The sequence below is a fragment of the Talpa europaea genome (assembly GCF_964194135.1).
Source record: "Talpa europaea genome assembly, chromosome: 10".
Taxonomy (NCBI): domain Eukaryota; kingdom Metazoa; phylum Chordata; class Mammalia; order Eulipotyphla; family Talpidae; genus Talpa; species Talpa europaea.
In genome coordinates, this window is record NC_140077.1 from 19,567,296 (window position 1) to 19,588,852 (window position 21,557).

The window sequence follows — 21,557 nt, forward strand, 5'->3', positions numbered from 1 at the left end:
CCAAATGCCAAAAAATAGATGACTGGATCAAGAAGATGTGGTACATATGCACAATGGAATATTACTCAGCAATCAAAAAGATAAACTCATGCCTGCAGTTTGCAGCAACATGGATGGAGCTAGAAGGGATCATGCTCAGCGAAATAAGTCAGAAAGAAAAAGAAAAATACCGGATGGTCTCACTCATAGCAGGAATTTAGAAAACCTAAATAAGAGACCGGGAAAAAGACTAATTAATACAAAGTAAAAATCAACAAGCAACTATAAACCAGAGACACACTATGGGGGGGGGAGCAGCGGGGAAAGGAAAGACTAGAGTCAAAATAAGGGGGGAGGTGCAATTGTATGGGGAATATAACCAAAATGAAAATGCATACATTGTGCAAAGATGAAAAAAGATGTAAGAATTATATAAAATAAAATATTTAAATAAAAAAAGTTAAAAAATAAATAGATATAATTATAGCAAGAAAAAAAAAAAGAATGTACTTTTGATACAATATGATGAAAATGGCATGTCCCCTCTGGGATTTTCCTTTAAAGTCTCATAACTAACCTCAATTTAATCATGAGAAAAAAAAATTAATTCTAATGAAGAAATAGTCTACAAAATCTCAACCAGTATTTCCCAAAACTGTCAAGGTAATCGAAAAATAGGAAAAGTCTGAGAAATTACAGGCAAGAGGAATCTAAGAAGACCAGTAGACGTAATGTGTTTTCTTGAAAGATACTGGAGCAGAAAAAGACATTAGGTGAAGATTAAAATAAAGTATGATCTTTAGTCAATAATAATGTATTAATATTGGTTGATTCGTTGTATTAAATAAATGACATTAAAATGGGAAAACATTAATAATGGGAAAACGAGCATGGGGTATATGGAAATTTTCTGTATTATCTTGCCAATTTTTCAATAAATCTAAACTGTTCTAACATAAAAAAAAAAGGATGTGGTACATATACACAATGGAATATTACTCAGCAATCAAAAAAGATAAACTCATGCAATTTGCAGCAACATGGATGGAGCTAGACAGGATCATGCTCAGCGAAATAAGCCAGAAAGAAAAAGAAAAATACCAGATGCTCTTACTCATAGCAGGAATTTAGAAAAGCTAAATAAGGGACCAGGAAAAAGACTAATTATAATAAAGTAAAAATCAAAATCAACAAGCAACTATAAATCAGAGACACACTACACGGGTGAGGGGGAGGGAGTAGGGTCAAAATAAGGGGGGTGGGAATTGTATGGGGAATATAACCAAGATGAAAATGCATACATTATGCAAAAATGAAAAATGATGTAAAAATATATAAAATAAAATAAACCACAAAAATAAATAAATAAATAAAGCAAAAAAAGGCAAAATAAAAAAAAAGCAATTGGTTAGACATTAAAAAAAAAAAAAGAGTGGATGGAGAACAGCCAGTGTCAGACTATTTTTCTTACCTCTTGATTAAGACTAGGCCCTGCTCTAATAAATCAAGTAAGTACTCAGATTTTACAGATAGTGGCAAGGAAACTTAGGCAGAGGCCTATACCCTGTGCCCTTTCTGGGTCCTAAGTTAGAGATTGCTAACTAGATTTAGACTGTTTTCCTCTCTCAGGTTTCCAAACAGTCCCCTGACTTGCCTGGTGGAAAAATTTTTTTTTTAATATTTTATTTTATATAATTCTTACATCATTTTTCATTTTTGCACAATGTATGCATTTTCATTTTGGTTATATTCCCCATACAATTGCACCTCCCCCCTTATTTTGACCCTAATCCTTCCTCTCCTCGCCACCCCACCCCCATAGTGTGTCTCTGGTTTATAGTTGCTTGTTGATTTTGATTTTTACTTTGTATTAATTAGTCTTTTTCCTGGCCCCTTATTTAGGTTTTCTAAATTCCTACTATGAGTGAGACCATCCGGTATTTTTCTTTTTCTTTCTGACTTATTTCGCTGAGCATGATCCCTTCTAGCTCCATCCATGTTGCTGCAAACTGCAGGCATGAGTTTATCTTTTTTGATTGCTGAGTAATATTCCATTGTGCATATGTACCACATCTTCTTGATCCAGTCATCTATTTTTTGGCATTTGGGTTGTTTCCATAGCTTAGCTATTGTAAATAGTGCTGCTATAAACATAGGGGTGCAGGTGCCCTTTGGAATTGATGTTTCTGTGTCCTTTGGGTAAATACCTAGGAGTGGAATTGCTGGATCATATGGAAGCTCTATCTTTAGTAGGTTGAGGAATCTCCACACAGCTCTCCATAGTGGTTGGACCAGTTTGCACTCCCACCAACAGTGCAGCAGAGTTCCTTTTTCTCCACAACCTCGCCAACATTTGGTATTGCTAGTTTTTTTAATATGTGCCATTCTCACTGGTGTAAGATGGTATCTCATTGTAGTTTTGATTTGCATTTCCCTGATTACAAGTGATGTTGAACATTTGTTCATATGCCTGTTGGCCATTTGCATTTCCTCTTTGGAGAAGTTTCTTTTTTAGCTCTTCTGCCATTTTTTGACTGGATTATTTACTTTGTTTTTGCTGAGTCTCTTCAGCTCTTTGTAGTTTTTTGTGATCAGTCCTTTATCATTACTGTTGCGTACAAAAATGTTCTCCCAGTCGGTGGGGTTTCTCTTTGTTTTGGTTACTGTCTCTTTTGCTGTACAGAAGCTCTTTAATATGATGTAGTCCCAACTTTTTATCTTTGCCTTCAGTGTCACTAGGATACCTTGAAGTTCTCTGTTCTCCAGACAACCCTAGTTCAGTTGACTCAGAATTTTTAAAAAACACTTTTTTAAATGTTTACTAAAAAATTGAAGGGGAAAAAAATACCCACAAAAACGTACACATGAAATGGATACATTTACAAAATACAGATTCTTTTTTTTATGATACCTAAGGACTAAAGTAGATTCGTTTGACCATTGGACTTCCTTTCCTTCAATCCTATTGCTCTTGAATGGTAGACGCTTTGACTTTGCCAATGGACTCTAAGTTACTAGGTTTGGTGGAATTCTCAGTTCATCTTTAAAGCTGTCCCTCTCCCTGGTCTTCTTTTTATTTATTTATTTATTTTTTTTTGTGGGACCCTCGCTGGTGGCCGGGTATTGAACTGGCGTTGCAGAGGCTACCAGCAGCCTCGCAACCCAGCACTCAACCGCTGCGCCACCAACTCCCTGGTCTTCTTATTGGGTTTAGGCTCCAGGTTTTCCTTCCTGCTCCTGAATTGTGGTTATCTCTGCAAATGTGTTCACACTCTCCTTCTAAGTGAGAAGAATATTTCACCCTCACGGTGTCACAAATTCCTACCCACTTTGGATTTAGACCAAACCACCATGTTAGTTTACAGATAACATCTCTACCCTTCTTGTTAGTTTCTGGAAAAATAAGTTGTTGGAACTCTTCTCTTGCTCCTGACCCATTTCTATCTTATTTGATTTATTCATTCATGTAATATTTATTATCATCTGTGTGCCAGGAAATGCACTAAATGTTTGCCATTGCTGTATTATATAAGTATTGTGAGAATTCACTGTTTAGTCACTGTTTCAATAAATATTTATTGTATGCCTAGAAGTGCTATCCTAGGTATTGTGCTAAGTGTTAAGTTGTTAAGTATTATTCCTACTTTTTCCTTCAATGAGACATATAGCTTGCCACAATTTATTCCAAATAACAATCAGCCAAACTAGGACTCCAAGCCATGTTTTTTATTTTATTTTATTTTATATTTATTTTATTTATTTATTCATAGAAGAGCTGGGGTATAGGCCAGAGGTGCGGGGCATGAGAGAATTCACCAGAGATAGTGGAGAGTAGAACAGGCAGATTGACTGAAATACACTGCTAAAGGAAACAACAGGCAAGACAGGCGTGGTCTGCTGAGGCATGTGGATTAGCTCCCTGGCTGGGGACTAGACTCAGGCCATAGTGGTGATAGCACTGAGACTTAACCCCTAGGCCTCCAAGAAGGCCCCAACCTTGACAGTCTTAAGGTGTACTGGCCAGGTATTCTATAAAGTGACCCCCAACCTGGGTCTTTCTGATGTTTTTCTCATGAGTAGATTGAGGTCATGGGGTTTTTGAAAGTAAACAACAGAGGTCAAGTCCTTTTCATCAGACCCTACCAGGGAATACATGACATCACTTGCATTGTTCACCTTCATCTCTTAGTTAAGGTGGTATTCACCAAGTTTCTTTAGTTTCTCTATCCTTTGAAAATAAGTCACTAAGTCTAGCCCACCCTCAGTGAGAATGAGTATTTTTTTATAGATTTACTTATGCATGCAAGAACTGGGATGTGTACTCCAGAGGTGTGGGGATGAGAGAATTCATCAGAGACAGAGTGGGGAGCAGAACAGGCAGATGTACAGAAATACACTGCTGAGGGGAACAGCAGGTGAGACAGGAGAGGTCTGCTGCGCCATGTGGGTAGCTCCTTGGCCGTGGATGTAACTTGTGCTGCAGTGACTGCTGATAGCTTCATAGTGCTGAGACTTAACCCTTGTGCTTCCAGGGAGGTCCAAGAATGAGTATTAAACTTCATCTCCTAAAGGGGAAAATATCTACACATAATATTGGAAATTGTTCTGTTAGAAAAGTAAGTCTGTTTTCCCCACTGATCTAATAAATTTTGTGGCAATATGTACTTACACTAAACCCTAATCTAAAGGGTTTAGATTAGAGTGGAGTGGAGGGGCTACACTACACAAGACATGACTCAGAACTATACTAAAGCATTGATTTCTTAGAAACTTATTTCCAATTTAGAGAATTTTAAGTGGTAAGTTTGATAAGACTTGGTGACTTTGAGTGGAAGGCAGTGGTGGAAAAGGGGGTGTTTGAAACCATACTCTGATTTTGGGTTGAATAGCTGGAAATAAAATTTTGATTTTAAATACTAGCAAACAAGTATGAAGATTGGTGCTAAGCTTCAATAAAGCTCAACTTCTTCAGAGACTGTTTTTGTCTTGTTTTACTGAGTGTCCTGTTCTCCCAAGTCAGAGGAAGCTACTTTCTGACCGAAACACAGGGCCCCCTAGTGGAAAGGCCCCTGGGTCCTGTTTCTTATATGAAGGACCTTTGTGTTTTGTTTTTGTAGGGTTTAGAGGCTTTTACCTAGTTCATTTGCAGAACAGAGATGCTTGATTTTGTCTTCTGTCTAGCAGATCGTTAAACCCTTTCCATTTTAGAATTACCATTTTACCCCCATATGACCTCATGTTCGATAAGAGGATTGTTGCCCTCTAATACTCATTCCCTTACTCTAGTATTCTGAGCCAGAAGATTCACATACTTGTTTTTTTTTTTTTTAACTCATTTATCCATCTCGTGCTATATTAATGTTAATTCTTTGTTTCAGAGCCATCATCAACCACTTTAACCCCAAAATTGAATCCTACGCTGCTGTGAATCACATATCCCAACTGTCAGAGGAGCAGGTAAGCCTCTACTCTCTCCATAGTGACCTAGTTGGTGGCTCAGATCAAGCAGTTGCAGTCTTTCTGATGGCAGAGGAATTCTGTGACTGAGTTTCCAGTGGGAGTGGCAAAAGCCAGGCTGCTAAGAGGAATTAGTAAGGGATTTGTTGATAGTACTTTAAATAGAGTGGTGGTTTCTGCTTTGTGTTATATGAGGGAGTTGTTTAATTACATAGAAGATATGTAGGTGAAAATTTGGTGAATTATTATTTTAAAGTGGGTGATAAGGCATTTCTTTTTAACATTTTAGGCAGAGAATCATTTGATTTTTGAAAATAAGAAAGGAGAACTTAGAAATGGATGAAACAGTCAGTTAGAAAATTCTTGAGCTCAGTTTAATTTAAGACTGTTTGGCTTCCCTTTAAAACATGAGCCCTTGCTGGTACAGATTTTCCTTAGTAATTGAGTACTGTTTGCCTTGAGCAATTATTTTTGAGCAGATTTTTCTGTGGTGTGGACTAAGTTGGAGATGCAGATAGTGTTGTGTGTTTGTTTTCCTTGAGTCTGGCCTGATTTCCCCTTTTCCCAAAGTGCTTGCACTTGGCTCTGTATTATATAAAAGTACAAATGGGGCTTTAACATGGCATGGGATTGAACTTGATGCTGCAGAATGAGACTCTTGAGTCCTAAAAGTACAAAAGCACAAAATGAGATATCCTATTAACACAATCCTCCTTCTTCCCCCATTATTCCCCAGTTGAAGGGGCCAGGGTATTCCAGAGGTGAGAATCTAGGTAAAGACTCCAAGTTAATTAAAAAACAAAACAAAGAAAGAATATATGCTGTGCTCTCCCTTCTTTGCCAGTGTATGGTTGTAACCTTCTCTGAGCCTTTTGCTGGCTCACAGCTATGCTGTGCCCATGTATTCCAATGTTCCTGAAAGCTATTCAGCTATTCATCTCTCCCAATGAGGCACCAAGCAAGCCTTTTTCCCTAACACACAGACTTCTCAGTATTCTCTCCAGTGGCTCTTTCCTCAGCCAGATGGATAGGACACTGTTAGTCTATCAGTTGTTCCTTTTGACATATTTGTTCTCTTTTGTGAGGCCAGCTGTGAGACTCCATCCTCATATTTAAACTGCTTTCATGAATGGCTTTCATTTTCTTTTTTCTTCTTCTGCCTGTGGATCAGTCCTGAGTTCCATTTTTTGATGCTGCTGTTCCTCTGTGAGGTGCTTCAAGATGCTACTCTTCCTGTTGGGTCAGTTTAGATCAGTGTTTCTCTATCATTTTTATGCAAATGAATTCAACATCTTGAGTTTTGTACAGTGAAAGGGTGACTTTCCAACCACAGTAAGCTGTGGTTAGTTTAAAAGCTTTAAAGGAAAAAAAAAGAAGACACATTTTCCCTGTCAGCCACGTGCAGTTTTCATCCCCCAGCAGCTTGGGAAGGTCAAGCTGAAATCTTTCTACAGCAGTTGCAGCCACAGACCAATAATAAAAATCCATTCTGGCGCTGAAGGCAATCTGGAAAGGGATGATTAGCAAGCACGTGTCCTCACCCTCCTCCAACTTCTTTCAAAGTTAAATGAAGTGATGAAAGTGCCTCTCAAAGAGTCTACAAATCAGAGATGAAGCTATTTTTATTGATCTGTAGAGGGAGAATCCATGGTCTTATTTGGGAATCTGGAAGGGATAGAAGCTCTCAAAAGATTTATTTACTTAGTCAAGAAATAATTATATGCCTCCCCTATACAGGTGTGGGGTTGGATAGTGGGGAATCAGTGGTAAATAATCTAAATGTGTTCTTGCTCCCACACTCCTGACCAATCTTACCAATCTTCTTGCTTAGGGAGGAGGAAAGGGTGATACTGTTTTCAAAACTGCCCTCCAAAGAGTTGTTGCTTCTCTTCCCTGACTTTGAAGGGTGCTAAATGACAGCATTAGGATATACTTAGCTTTATTCTCAGCACTATCAGATTAGAAATATTTGACTGCTTTGTGAATCATGTGTGGCAGCACTTCTCTCTCTTCACTTATGAACACTAATACTAATATCACTTAATGTTAAGTGTATTCACACCTTCTCCAAGAGCTGGCTGTGGGATGCAGTAGGGCCTGCTGTTGTTAGCAGCAAACTAAATAAAAAGAAAAAAATTAGGAACTTAATCCCCAAGTTGATTCTAAAGTACTCCTAAAATAAAACCTAAAGACCATGGATGGGAGTTAACTGGAATTTATAACACTTAATAAGATAGCAAACAAGAGAGGACTCTTTGCTAGATCTGCCTGCCCAGCCTGCCGTTTTCTCTGGCAAGAGACTGGTGATTTTTTAATTTCTGACAACCCCTAGATACATTCTAGCCTCTATTTGAGGCATTTCAACTTGATGATTGTAAATTCATTATTGCTAAATTTAAAAAGCCCAGTGTTTCAGTGTTTCACACTGGGGTTTCTTTTCAGATGTCCAAAAGATAAATGACATTTTTTTCCTATTAATTCTCACTGGCTTCAAGGAGGATAAAGCTGTTTAATCACTTAATACCCTCAGCATGACTGAAAGGCTGTGCATTTTGTGGTATAATAAATTGCATGCATTTTTATATCAATACACAGGTATCATATTTATCTGGAGTTGATTGTAAAGTTTGTTCATTTAACTCCTTTTTGTGTATGGTAAAATATACATAAAATTTACCATCTTAATCATTTCTAAGTATACAGTTTACTCGCATTAAGTACCTTCATGTAGTTGTGCACCCATCACCACCATCTAGCTACAGAACGTTTCATCTTCCCAAACTAAAACTCTGTGCCCATTAAACAGTATCTACCCCCATCTCTCCTCCCTGCAGCCCCTGGTAACTGCTGTTCTACTTTCTGTTTCCTTGTATTTGACGACTCTAGGAATCTCATGCAAGTGGAATCATACACTATTTAGAGAATTATTGAGTACTCTGGAACTGTGTGTAAAATATGTACATATCTTTTTTTCTTTAAGAGGGCCCATCATTCACAAAATTTACAACCAGTATTTGACACAAACCTGCAAATTTCTTCCTTAAGAATCACTAGCTTTGGTGGGCCTCCCCGGTGGCGCAGCGGTTGAGCGCTGGGTTGCGAAGCTGCCCGCAGCCTCTGCCGCGGCTGCTCCCCGGCCACCGGAGGAGGGTCCCACATGGCGCGCAGACCTCTCCTGCCGCCCGCTGCTCCCCTAAGCAGTGTACTTCGGTCCTTCTGCCTGCTCTGCTCCCCGCTCTGGCTCTGGTGAAGTCTCTCACCCTCCCACGCTTCTGACTGTACCCAATGCTTGTATAAACAAAACAAACAAACAAACAAATAAATAAATGAATAAAAACATGCCTCCATTTAAAAAAAAAAAAAAAGGGAGACCCTCCCCTTTAAAAAAAAAAAAAAAAGAATCACTAGCTTTGGGACTCCCTGTGGCACAAGAGGTTAAGTCTCAGCACTATAAAGCGATCCGCAGCCAGCTGCTATGGCATGAGTTCTATCCCCAGCCAGGGAGCTGACCCACATGGCACAGCAGACCTCTCCTGTCTCACCAGGTGCTCCTCTCAGTAGTGTATGTAAGTAGATCTGCCTGTTCTGCTCCCCACTCTGTCTCTGGTGAATCCTCTCACCCCTCCTCCCCCACTCTTATGGCCTACACCCCAGCTCTTGTGTGCATAAATAAATAATATAATTTTTTTTTTTTTTAGAAAAAAAGAATCACCAGCTTTAGCTGCTTTGAATAGTAGCTCATACTTTCATGCCCCCAGTGCTATCAGATCTTTGAAAATGCCCCTTGAGGTTCTTGAGTTCCTTTTAGGCTGTTCACTATTTGTTTAGTTTTATAAATGCTTTTTTTTTTTAATTTTGGTTTTGTTTTTGTTTTTTTAAAGATTTATTTATTTATTTATACAAGCACTGGGTACAATCAGAGTCAGGGGAGGGTGAGAGAACTCGCCAGAGCAGAGAGCAGAACAGGCAGAGTGACGAAGTACACTGCTGAGGGGAGCAGCGACAGCAGGAGAGGTCTGCGTGCCATGTGGGACCCTCACCCGGCGGCTGGGGATTGAACCTGCGCTGCAGAGGCTGCAGGCAGCTTCACAGCCCAGCGGCCAACTGCTGCGCCACCGGGGAGGCCCAATGCTTTTTTTTTTTTTTTAAGAAAATAATTATTTATTGAGCCTCCCTGGTGGCACAGCACTATGAAGCTATCCACAGCCTCTGCAGCATGAGTTCGATCCCTGGCTGGGGATTTCAGTGTATTTCAGCACATCTTCCTGTTCTGTTCCCCACTCTGTCTCTGGTGGATCCTCTCACCCTCTGTACCTCTGGCCTGTACCCCAGTTCTTGTATGCATAAATAAATCAATCTTTTTTTTTTAAGATTTATTTATTTAGTTATACAAGAACCAGCGTACAGGCCAGATGCGTGGGAGGGTGAGAGGATTCACCAGAGACAGAGCAGGGAACAGAACAGGCAGACTGATGAAATACACTGCTGAGGGAAGCAGTAGGCGCGACAGGAGAGGTTTGCCACGCCACGTGGGACCCTCGCCGGCTGACCGGCTAGAATCAAACCAGCGCTGCAGAGGCTGCGAACAGCTTCACAGCATCGCGCTCAACCGCCTGCACCACCAGGGGAGGCCCAATAAATAAATCTTTTAAAAAAAAAAAAAGAACTTCAAGTTTTATGAGGAACATGGAGCCCGACACTTCAGCTGTGCACTTTTTGGCCCTTATTGTGCTTGGTCATTATTGAACAACGGCAGAGGGTGTGGGTGGTAGGCATGAGTGCTTTCGCCACAGCTACCAGAGTGAAGCCAAGTGGCTCGCGCAGGGCTTGAAATTTTAATCATCATCTCTCATAGGCCAAGGGTGTGGGAGAGGCAGCTCCAGCACACTGCTGGTTGTTGAGGAAGACTGCTAGTGTGGCTTTCTGAGTGGGAGGTGAGTGTAGTTCACTTTTCCCATGGGCACCACCTATATAAAGGTCTCCCCAGAGCAATCACCTCTGAGATCCCTGTGATGTTTTCTCATCTTAGAACAGGCCTTAAACACCATGCAAGGCACCCTTGGCAGAGACATCTGCTGGAGAGCTGAGATTTGAGACACCCACAATAGTCATAACTCAGTTTCCTATAATACAGCCTGTACTCTTTGCACTGCCTCTCTGTAGCCCTGAGTGATGGTTGCTGTGGGAACCCTTGTTGAGTGTGAGCATGTGACAAAGTGCTAGCTGTCTGACCCTGCTTCTCTTGTTGCTTCTGTTTAGATTCTGGAATTTTAGTTGACCTGTTTGGCACAAAAAAAGTTTGGTATGAGTTGTTTGTTCCCTGGATTCACTATAGCAGGAAAGATGCAGATTCAGAAGCAGAGGAATTTTCCTACAAGCTGCTTAATCTCAGAAATCAACTTCATGTTATATATGGTATCTTACGATGTCCACATAAGAGGTTAAGCTCATTGTTTGCTGCTCAGATGATCATTCTTTTCCTGGGTACAGGAGATAAGCTGTCCTACCAGAGGCCCTAGATCAGGGGAGAATATCTTGGATTTCAAATGGATGCAAATAAATAAAAGGAAAGGAACAGCTTGTAATTTTCAAGCTAGGCACTTTTACATAGGTTATTTACTTAATTCTTACATCAACTGTTTGGGGTAAGGGCAATTATCTTTTTTTTTAGATGAGGATGCTAAAGAGACCAAGTAATTTATCCAAGGGCACACAGCTGTTAGTAGTAAAGCCATAATGTGAACCACGTCTGTCTAACTCCAAAGTCTGAGATTTTTCCATTTCCTCAGACTGGGGCATGTATAACAACCTGAGCTTGTCAGATTTTCTGAAGGAAGAGACAAGTCTAGGATAGGAAGGTGGAGGGATAAGCAGGAAGAGTGAAGATATCAGGAGAGTGAACAACTTATTCCTGGGGCTTATGGACGTTCTTGGTTTGGGAAGAGTACTAAGCAGGGGCCTGTAGAGTTTGCCTGACCATTCAGCAGAATTGCCTAAGTAGAGGCCCCCTGGCACAGCATGATAACTTTATAAATGAGGGGAATCTTTATTCCACCCCAGCATGTCAGGAAGGTCACTGAATAATAAAACTTTTCCACATTCAAAGAGAAGATGGTGGGCCTCCCTGGTGGTGCAGCGGATTGAGTGCAGTGCTGTGAAGCTGTCTGCAGCCTCTGCAGTGCAGGTTCGATTCCCAGCTGGCCAGGGCACTACCCACATAGTACAACAGACTTCTCCTGTCTTGCCCACTGCTCCCCTCAGCAGTGTATTTTGGTCCGTTTGCCTGTTCTGCACCCCACTCTGTCTCTGGTGAATCCTATCACCCTCCCACACCTCTGACCTGTATACCAGTTGTTGTTTTAAAAATAAATAAATCTTTTAAAAAAGAGAGAAGATGGTAGCTTTTGAAAAAGTTTTTATTTAATAGATAACATATTTATGTGATTTAAAATCTAAAAGGTAGGGGCCTCCCCAGTGGCGCAGCGGTTGAGCGCTGGGTTGCGAAGCTGCCCGCGGCCTCTGCAGCACCGGTTCTATTCCCAACTGCTCCCCGGCCACGGGAGGAGGGTCCCACATGGCGCGCAGACCTCTCCTGCCGCCCGCTGCTCCCCTCAGCAGTGTACTTCGGTCCTTCTGCCTGCTCTGCTCCCCTCTCTGGCTCTGGTGAATTCTCTCACCCTCCCGCACTTCTGACTGTACACAGTGCTTGTATAAATAAATAAATAAATCTAAAAAAATAAATAAATAAATAAAAATCTAAAAGGTAACATTAAATTTTAATTGTTTTTAAAATAGTTTTTAAAATAGTTCCAGGCCTCCCTGGTGGCGCAGGGCTTAAAGACGCAGACATTTCCTCGTTCACCCACTGCTTCCCACTCTGTCTCTGGTGAATCCTCTCACCCCCCTGCACCTCTGGCCTACACCCCAGTTCTTGTATGCTTAAATAAATAAATCCTTTCAAAAAATAAAAGAATTCCATTTTGTTTGAAAAAGAGCATACTTTAGACTCTCAAAATTAATGTTTCACAGCTGAGCTGGATGAATGTAAGGTCAGTGGTGAAAGAGCTCAGCTTATTATTCACCTCTGCCATTGTCAGCGTTTTCAGTATGAATTTTGAAATGCCCATCACATAGAATTCTGGTCATCTTCAGTGAAGCTTCATTGGCAGTGCATAGGAGAAATCGTTTTGGAGCTTAAAGGAATTCCAGTGGTTGTCAGCTTATTTTTTAAAGATTTATTTTGTTTATTTATGCATACAAGAGCTGGGGTGCAGGCCTGAGTTGGAGTGGGGGGTGAGAGGATTCACCAAAGACAGAGTGGGGAGCAGAACAGGAGGTGGATTGACTGACGTACACTGCTGAGGGGAGCAGCAAGCAGGACAGGAAAGGTCTGCTGCACCATGTGGGTCAGCTCCCTGGCTGAGGATCCAACTCATGCTGTAGTGGCTATGGATAGCTTTATAGTGCTGAGACTTAACCTTGTGTCAACAGGGAGGCCCCATTGTCAGCATTTAAAGAGGTCACAGGAGACAGCAGTCCTTGCTTTCTTGGTTAAACCCAAGAAGGATGCTTTATCCCAGTTATTAATGATACACATAGGTAGCATTAGTGTACACATAAGACTTTTCTCTTCAGCTTGTTGTTAGCCACTATCCTTCTTCCAGAAAGATCTTTGGGAACTTTTTATTTCCACCATGACCTCTTTCCCAGGAGTTGGCTGTATGCTCTGCAAGCATACCTTACCACTGTGGTAACCTCAGAGACCAGAAGTATCCCCCAGGTAAACTTTTGTCTCTGTTTTAAGCTATTTTAATTGGAAAAGTTTTAGTTAAGTACCAACAGCTCTTTGATTTTTACAACTACTCAAAGGAAATTGTAATTTTAAAAGTGATGCACCCCACTAGAAGGGAAACTATAGCTAGACCACAAATTCTATTAAAGAATTCTGTTAAGAAGAAGTACATGATTCCTGGCAGGGTGGCAGAGATTCATATCAACTTGTGAGTTAGGAGTAGAGACAGGGTTTTGGGTTGTTTGTTTGGTTTGATTTCTTTTGGGTTTTTGTTTTGTTTTGTTTTTTGTTGGGTTTTTTTTTTTTTTTTTTTTTTTGGTCACCCTCTAAAATGTGATCTATTTCCAAGGCAAGAAACCTCATGTGGGGAACACAAAACATCTGCCTCCTTGTTTGAGATGGATGGGTTAACCTGCTTGCAGCAAACCATAAAGAAAAAGGCCTGCTAGTATTTTGTATTCTGTTTCCCCCACTCCATGTACTCTGGCTGTCTCTTAGTGTGATTCAGTGCCTTGCTTATGCATGGTAAGGACCTGGGCATGTTGGATCTGTAAGTAGTGCATAAAAAAGCTTTATAAGGGGTGTCTAGGGCTTCAACCAAATAAAGTCAGGGAGGTGGGGCAGCTGCCCAGGGAAATTAAAGATAGTCACTGTCACCACTTCTTTAACCAACTGATGACCTCTCACTAATCACCCACTGTGAGGTTCATTATCTGGTCCACCTTGCTGAAGGGCAGAGCCCATCTGTCAGATCAGTAAATCTCAGGAAAGTAGAGAGTCTTTTGGAAGTAGGCTTGAAAAGAAAGCATGGATGGACTGGGACAACTGGCCAGCTTAATTGGTTCTGAAATTGAGTTGGATCCTGAAGTACAAGAAATGAAAATAGAATTTAAAAAAGGGGGTGGGGGAGGAACCTTTTACATGATATAAACAGAGTGGCCGTATAGAGGATATAGTTACCTTTTAATAGGCATCATCTTTTTAACCTAAGAGATTTGTGTTCACCTTTTAGATCCTTGTTTCCAAACAATTATGTTGGATGATTGTGTCCTAGAGAGATATTCAGGTTATCTTGAGTAGAAGTTACTGTAAGTACCCAGTGGAGAGAGGAATGTTCACTCAGTAGGGTTTATGGTTTTATTATCAGTTTGCTATTTGTTCTAGTTTTTGTGCTCTTGGCTCGTTTTCTTTCTTTTTTTTAGCTGCTTTGAACTAAAGTGTTCAGAAAGAGAATCAATCCTGGGCTCCCAAGGATGCCCTGCGAATCTGCCAAGACTAAGAATTCTCTGTTTCTATTCCCTTTCTCTATTCCCTTCTCTTCCCTTAGTGCAATAAGACAAGGAATGGGTGCCCTGGATCAAGTTCCCTAGATTTTTTTCTTTTCTGTGCAAAAGCAGAGCAGTATCTGCATTACCAAGTGAGAGACTTATAAAAATGAGAAAATCTGGCCTCCCTGGTGGTGCAGCGGTTGAGCGCTGGGTTGTGAAGCTGCCCGCAGCCTCTGCAGCGCTGGTTCAATCCCCGGCTGCTCCCCGTCCACTGGAGGAGGGTCCCGCATGGCGCACAGACCTCTCCTGCCGCCTGCTGCTCCCCTCAGCAGTGTACTTGGGTCCTTCTGCCTGCTCTGCTCCCCGCTCTGGCTCTGATGAATCCTCTCACCCTCCCGCGCTTCTGACTGTACCCAGTGCTTGTATAAGTAAATAAATAAATAAATAAACAAACAAATCTTTAAAAAAAAAAAATGAGAAAATCACATTAGCTCTTAAGGACTTCTCAGAATATTAATCAGAATCACCGCTTTCTTGCTTAGACTTTGCCTGTGTTTTCTCCTGTAGACCTCATTGAACTGATGTACCTGCAGTGCTTGCAACAGATCCCACACCTATGCTTTATAAACCTAAGAAGGACAGATAAACCTCCCTCTTCACCTTGTACCCTAGAAATATTGTCTCATTGTAAATCTATAAATGGTTGGCTGATAATAATGTATTTAGAGTGGGTTTTCAAAAGAAAAGACATTGTTCATCTCTGCCTCAGTTTCATAGAAAAGACAAAAGCAGAACATTTGTTAGATGTCTTTAATACAGTGGAACCTCTAAGTCCCTTAGCTTGGCAAATGGTTGAGTTTGCCAGAAGGTTGAGGTAAGTACACCCACTTAAAAATCCCCATGTGGCTAGTGCCTTGCTGAAAATTATTCTAAACACAGTTGATTGCTACCCAGAGTTCAATCAGGGAGGATTGCCAGGAATGGATGAGAAGATCACAAGAAAGGGAATCGCTGGCATTGTCAAATCACTAAGAACTCCTAGCTTAAAGTTACTAATATATCAGTCTGAATTGCTATTGCCCCAATCAAAAATGGAACAGTAAGGGCCTCCCTGGTGGTGTAAGAGGTTAAGACGCAACCTGTGAAGCTGTCCACATCCTCTGTAGCATGAGTTCAATCCCCGGCCAGCCAAGGATAGATTGAGAAAGTTCTCTTATCCCTGAGTCTGGGGCCTAGGCAACTGCCAGTGTGATTTCTGTCCTTGTAAATTACGTTTGTCTTTTCTAGAATTTCACATAAGTAAATTCATAAAATATGTGATTTCTTATGTCTGTGATTCATCAGTGTGTTCATCCAAAAGAAATATATCTCCACGTAAAAAACTTGTACACAAATATTTATAATAGCATGATAACCAAAAAGTAGAAACAACCTAAAATGTCTTTCAACAACTGAATGGAAAAACAAAGTGTAATGCATCAATATAATGGAATATTATTCAGCCATAAAAAAGAGTAGAAGTAGGGCCTCCCCTGGTGGCGCAGTGATTGAGCCCTGGGCTGTGAAGCTGCCCGCAGCCTCTGCAGCACCGGTTTGATCCTGGCCACCGGCAAGGGTCCTGCATGGCACACAGACCTCTCCTGCTGCGCCTGCTGCTCCCCTCAGCAGTGTATTTTGTCGGTCTGCCTGTTCTGTTCCCTGCTATGGCTCTGGTGAATTCTCTCACCCTCCCATGCTTCTGACTGTACCCAGTGCTTGTATTAAATAAATAAATAAATCTTTTAAAAAAAAATAGAGTAGAAGTACCAATACATCCTACAACATGGGTAACTCTTGCAAACATTATACTAAGTGAAAGAAGTCAGTCACAAAGTTTCCACTGATTTAAACTGCCCTGTTTAGGCAGAAAATAGATTAGTGGTTAGCCAGGGCTCGTAATGGGGAGCAAGCAGGGTGGGGAATGACAGCTAATGGATGTGGGGTTTCTTTGGGTTGATGAAATTATTCTAAACCTAGACCATGGTGATAGTTGCACAACTAACCATTAAATTGTACATTTTAAATGAGTGGATTTCATAGCACATAGATTGTATCTCAATGAAGATTTTTTTAAGAGTAATTAATAAACATTAAAAAAAATCAAGTTTAGGGCCTCCCTGGTGGCGCAAGGGGTTAAGATGCAATCTGTGAAGCTGTCCGCAGCCACTGCAGCACAAGTTCTTGCCATGGTCAGGGAGCTACCCACATGGTGAAGCAGACCTCTCTTGCCTCGCCCGCTGCTCCCCTCAGCAGTGTTTTCAGTCAATCTGCCTATTCCATTCCCCACTCTGTCTCTGGTGAATCCTCTTCACCTCCCGCATCTCTGGCCTGTACCCCAATTCTTTTATGGATAAGTAAATCTTTAAAAAAAATCAAGTTTAATCATACCATCTAGATGTCATAACTTAAGATTTTAGTCAATCAACTTTAGAATGTACATAGATATACATACTTTTTTTAAATATTTTTTTAAAGATTTATTTATGCATATAAGAGCTGGGGTGTGGGCCAGAAGTGTGGAAAGGTGAGAGGATTCACCAGAGACAGAGTGGGGAGTAGAACAGGCAGCTCTACTGAAATGATACTGCTGAGGGGAGCAGCAGGAGAGACAGGAGAGTTCTGCTGCACCATGTGGGTCAGCTCCCTGGCTGGGGATAGAACTCATGCCACAGCAGCTGGCTGCAGATAGCTTCAGGGTGCTGAGACTTAACCCCTTGCGTCACAAGGGAGGCCCTAAAGATTTTTTTTAAAGAAAGAAGCTGTCAAACTGTTTTCAAAAGTTCTACCGTTTTTCAACCAAGACAGAGTTCCAGCTCTTCCACATCCTTTTCACATTTTGAATTGTGAATCTTTTAAATTTCAGCCATTCTGGTGGGTATGTAGTGCTGTTGGTATACTGTAAATATTATAGGTATTTTTAACTTATTACTCATTTTGTACTGAGCAGTTTTTCATGTGCTTATTGGGCATTATGTATCTTTTGTGAAGTGTTCAGATTATCTGTTTTTTAAAATGTGGCTGTCATTTTGTGTATGTTATTGACAAGTTTTTGTGTATTTTTGTATGCAAGTCCTTTGTCATATATATTATTGAGAATTTTCCCCTAGTCAGTGGCTTGTCTTTGCATCTTCTCAGTGGTGTTTTTCAAAGTCCAGACATTTTTATGATGCCGAATTTTCATTAAATTTTCATGAAGATTAATTTTTTAATGGTTTGTGTGTTTGTATTCTATTAAGTAAATCCTTGCCTACTCCTAGTCATGAAGTTTTTCACTTGTATTTTCTTCTCTGTATTATACAGTTCTGGCTTTTACATTGAGTTCTATGATCCATCTCATTTGAATTTTTTGCATGGTGTGTGGTAAATGTAAATGGCCCTTTTTTCTTTCCCAAATAAGCAATTGTTTCATCATTGCTTGTTGAAAAGATTCTTCTTTCCCTTATTGAAGCACCTTGACACATTTGTGAAAAAAGGTCAACTGACCATGTCTATAAGTAAATCTTTAAAATCTTTTAAAAAAAATCTGAAGTATTAGTTTTGTTCTATTAGTCTACCTGCCTTAATGTCTGCCTTACATTGTCTTGATAATGTAACAATGGGTCTGTAGTAAATCTTGAAATCAGGTCATCTAAGTCTTCTAATTTTATTCTTTTTTTTTTTAAGATTTATTTTTATTTATTTATATAAGCACTGGGTACAGTCAGAAGCTTGGGAGGGTGAGAGAATTCACCAGAGTCAGAGCGGAGAGCAGAGCAGGCAGAATGACGAAGTACACTGCTGAGGGGAGCAGCGGGTGGCAGGAGAGGTCTGCACACCTTGTGGGACCCTCGCCAGTGGCTGGGGATTGAACTGGCGCTGCAGAGGCTGCGGGCAGCTTCGCAACCCAGCGCTCAACTGCTGTGCCACCGGGGAGGCCCTAATTTTATTCTTTTTAAAAATTGTTTTGAATGTTCTAGGACTTTTGCATTTCCATATAAATTGTAAAATTTTCTTCTCCACTTTCTGCAAAAAAAGCCTGCTGAGATTTTTATTGGAATTGTATTAACTATAGATCAACTTGGGGAAGAATTGACACCTTAATATTTTTAAATACATGAGCATGATATATCTCATTTATTTAGATCTTTTAAAATTTCTTATCAATGTTTTATAAGCTTTTTTAAAAAGATTTTATTTATTTATATAATAGCTGGGGTATAGGCCAGAGGCGCAGGAGAGTGAGAGGATTCACCAGAGACAGGGTAGGGAGCAGAACAGGCACACTGAAATACATTGCTGAGGGGAGCAGCCTTTGAGGCAGGAGAGGTCCGCTGCACCATGTGGGTCACCTCCCTGGCCAGGGATCAAACTCGTGCTGCAGTGGCTATAGATAGCTTCATAGTCTGAGACTTATCCCCTTGCGCCACCAGGGAGAGGCCCCTCAATGTTTTATAGTTTTCTAGCATATTGTTTTATACCTATTTTGTTTAATCTCTTCCTAAATTCTTCATCTCTTATAGTCTGTAAGTGGTATTTTTAATTTCAATTACCAATTGTTTTTGCTATTTTACAGAAATATTTATTTTTTAAAGATTTATTTATTTATGCATACAAGAGCTGGGGGATTAGGCCAGAGATGCAGGGGAGGGATGGTGGTGCAAGAGGATTCACCAGAGACAGAACAGATGGATTGACTGAGATACACTGCTGAGCAGTGGGAGAGACAGGAGAGGTCTGCTGTGCCATGTGGCTTAGCTCCCTGGCTGGGGATGGTACTCCAGTGACTCTGGATAGCTTCATAGTACTGAGACTTAACCCCTTGTGCCACCAGGGCAGCCCAGAAATACAATTTTTAAATTGTAACCTTAATAAACTTATTTATTAATTCCTTTTTTAGAATCCTTAGAATTTTTTATGTTCATGGTCATATTGTGTATGAATAAATTTATTTTTACTTCTGCCTCCCCCCCCTTCTTTATTGCACTGTCTAGAACACCAGTATAATAATGAAGTGGATCTTCATTATTACCAGATCATCAGGTAAAATCATTTGGTATTTTTCCTTAAGTAGTGAATGGGCTGTGAGTTCTCATAGAGTCCCTTTATTGGGTTGAGGAAGATACCTTCTATTCCAACTTTGCTGAATTTTTTTGTTTTGTTTTGTTTTTTAAGATTTATTTATGTATGCATAGAAGAACAGGGGTGTAAGCTCAGAGGTGGGTAAGAGGATTCACCAGTGAAGAGTGGGGAGCAGAATGGGCAGATCTACTGAAATACACTGCTGAGGGGAGCAGCTGGTGAGACAGGAGAGGTCTGCTGCGCCATGTTGGGGGTGGTGGGCGAGATGTTTATAGTACTGAGACTTTAACCCCTGCGCCACCAGGGAGGCCCCTTTGCTGAGTTTTTATTATAAACGAATGTGTAGTTTTGCCCATGTATCTGTTGAGATGATCAGGATTTTGTTTTATTAACTGCTAATATGGTGACTACTTTCTGAATATTAAACTCACCTTACCTTCCTGTGATAAACCTCTCTTGATCATGATAAAGTAATTATATATTACAGAATTTGAATCGCTAACTTGTTTTATGTCAGTGTTTATGGGGAATTTTATTTTCTTGTGATTTCGCTGTCTGGTTTTGTAATAGAATATGCTGCCCTATAAAATGAGTTGGAGTGTATTCCTTTCTCTTTTTTTAAAGAGTTTGTGTAGGATTGGAAATAGTTATTGCTTAATGATTCATAGAATTTATCAGTGAAGCCATCTGGGCCTGGAGTTTTCTTTCTGGAAAGAATTTTGTTATGAAAATTTTCAAACACACTTTAAAGTTGAAAAAATTATATAGTGAATACTGATATTACAATACTGATGTAACCGCCACTTAGATTCTGTCATTTACATTTTCCTAAACTTGCTTTATCTCATATCTGATCCAAAGGATGGATCAATCCACCTTACTTTTGTTATGCATTTCAAAGTAAACTGCTTCTAACAGTACACTTCTGTGGGAAGCATTATAGCTATTCAGTTTCTTTCATAGATTTAAAGATAATTTTTCTACTTGTTCTTGAGCCAGTTTTAGTAAGTTGTGTCTCCAAGGAAATTTTTCATTCATATAGGCTATTTAATTTCTTGGTACATAAGTTGTTCATAATATTACCTATTTTCCTTCAAATAAATGCCTGTAGTGATGTCCCCACTTTCACTGATGATATGGGTAATGTGTAATTTCTGTTTTGCTCCTGATCAGCATAGCTTAAGATTTATTAATTAATCTTTTCGGAGAATCAGTTTTCAGATTAATTGATTTTCTATTGTTATTCTGCTTGCCATTTCATTGACTTCAAGGAATATCTTTTTTTGTTTTCTATGTTTCTTTGGTATAATTTTTCTACTTTTTCTAATATCTTTCTTTTTTTTTTAACTTTTATTTTTTACTGAATTTATTCCCAGTCTATAAGTTTTTGTTTCTTCAGTTTATTCTTGGATATCTTTTTCTTCTGTGCAATCTTCGCTTCTGGTTTAATCTGTTCTTTTTCTTTTCTTTTTCTTTTTTAAAGATTTATTTATTTATACATACAAGAACGGGGTTACAGGCCAGAGGTGTGGGGGATGAGAGGATTCACCAGAGACAGAGTGGGGAACAGAACAGGCAGGTTGACTGAAAACACTGCTGAGGGGAGCAGTGGGCAAGTCAATAAAGGTCTACTGCACCATGTGGGTTGCTCTCTGGCCGGGATCGAACTCATGCTGCAGTGGCTGAGGTTAGCTTCACAGGTTGCATCTTAACCCCTTGCACTGCCAGGGAAGCCCTCTTTTTTTTTTTTTAAAGATTTATTTATGTATACAAGAATTGGGGTTCATGCCAAAGGTGTGGGGGCTGGTGATAGGATTCACCAGACACAGTGGAGAACAGAACAGGCAGATTGATTGAAATCCACTGCTGAGGGGAGCAGCAGGTGAGACAGGAGAGATCTGCTGTACCATGTAGGTTAGCTCCCTGGCAGGGGATTGAACTCGTGCTGCAGTGGCTGCAGATAG

At 40.3% G+C, this 21,557-nt stretch overlaps 1 protein-coding gene across 2 annotated transcripts in view; it reads left to right on the top strand.

The window, feature by feature from the left end:
- The window catches only part of ARMH3 (armadillo like helical domain containing 3), a gene marked incomplete at its 3' end in the record, with an annotated part of 183,874 nt that overhangs the window by 148,261 nt on the left and 14,056 nt on the right, over positions 1-21,557 (top strand). For both annotated transcript variants that reach the window (XM_084245906.1, XM_084245907.1), the window contains one exon: positions 5,358-5,436. In XM_084245906.1, coding sequence (XP_084102032.1) covers positions 5,358-5,436 — 79 coding nt within the window. The remainder of the gene's footprint in view (positions 1-5,357; positions 5,437-21,557) is intronic.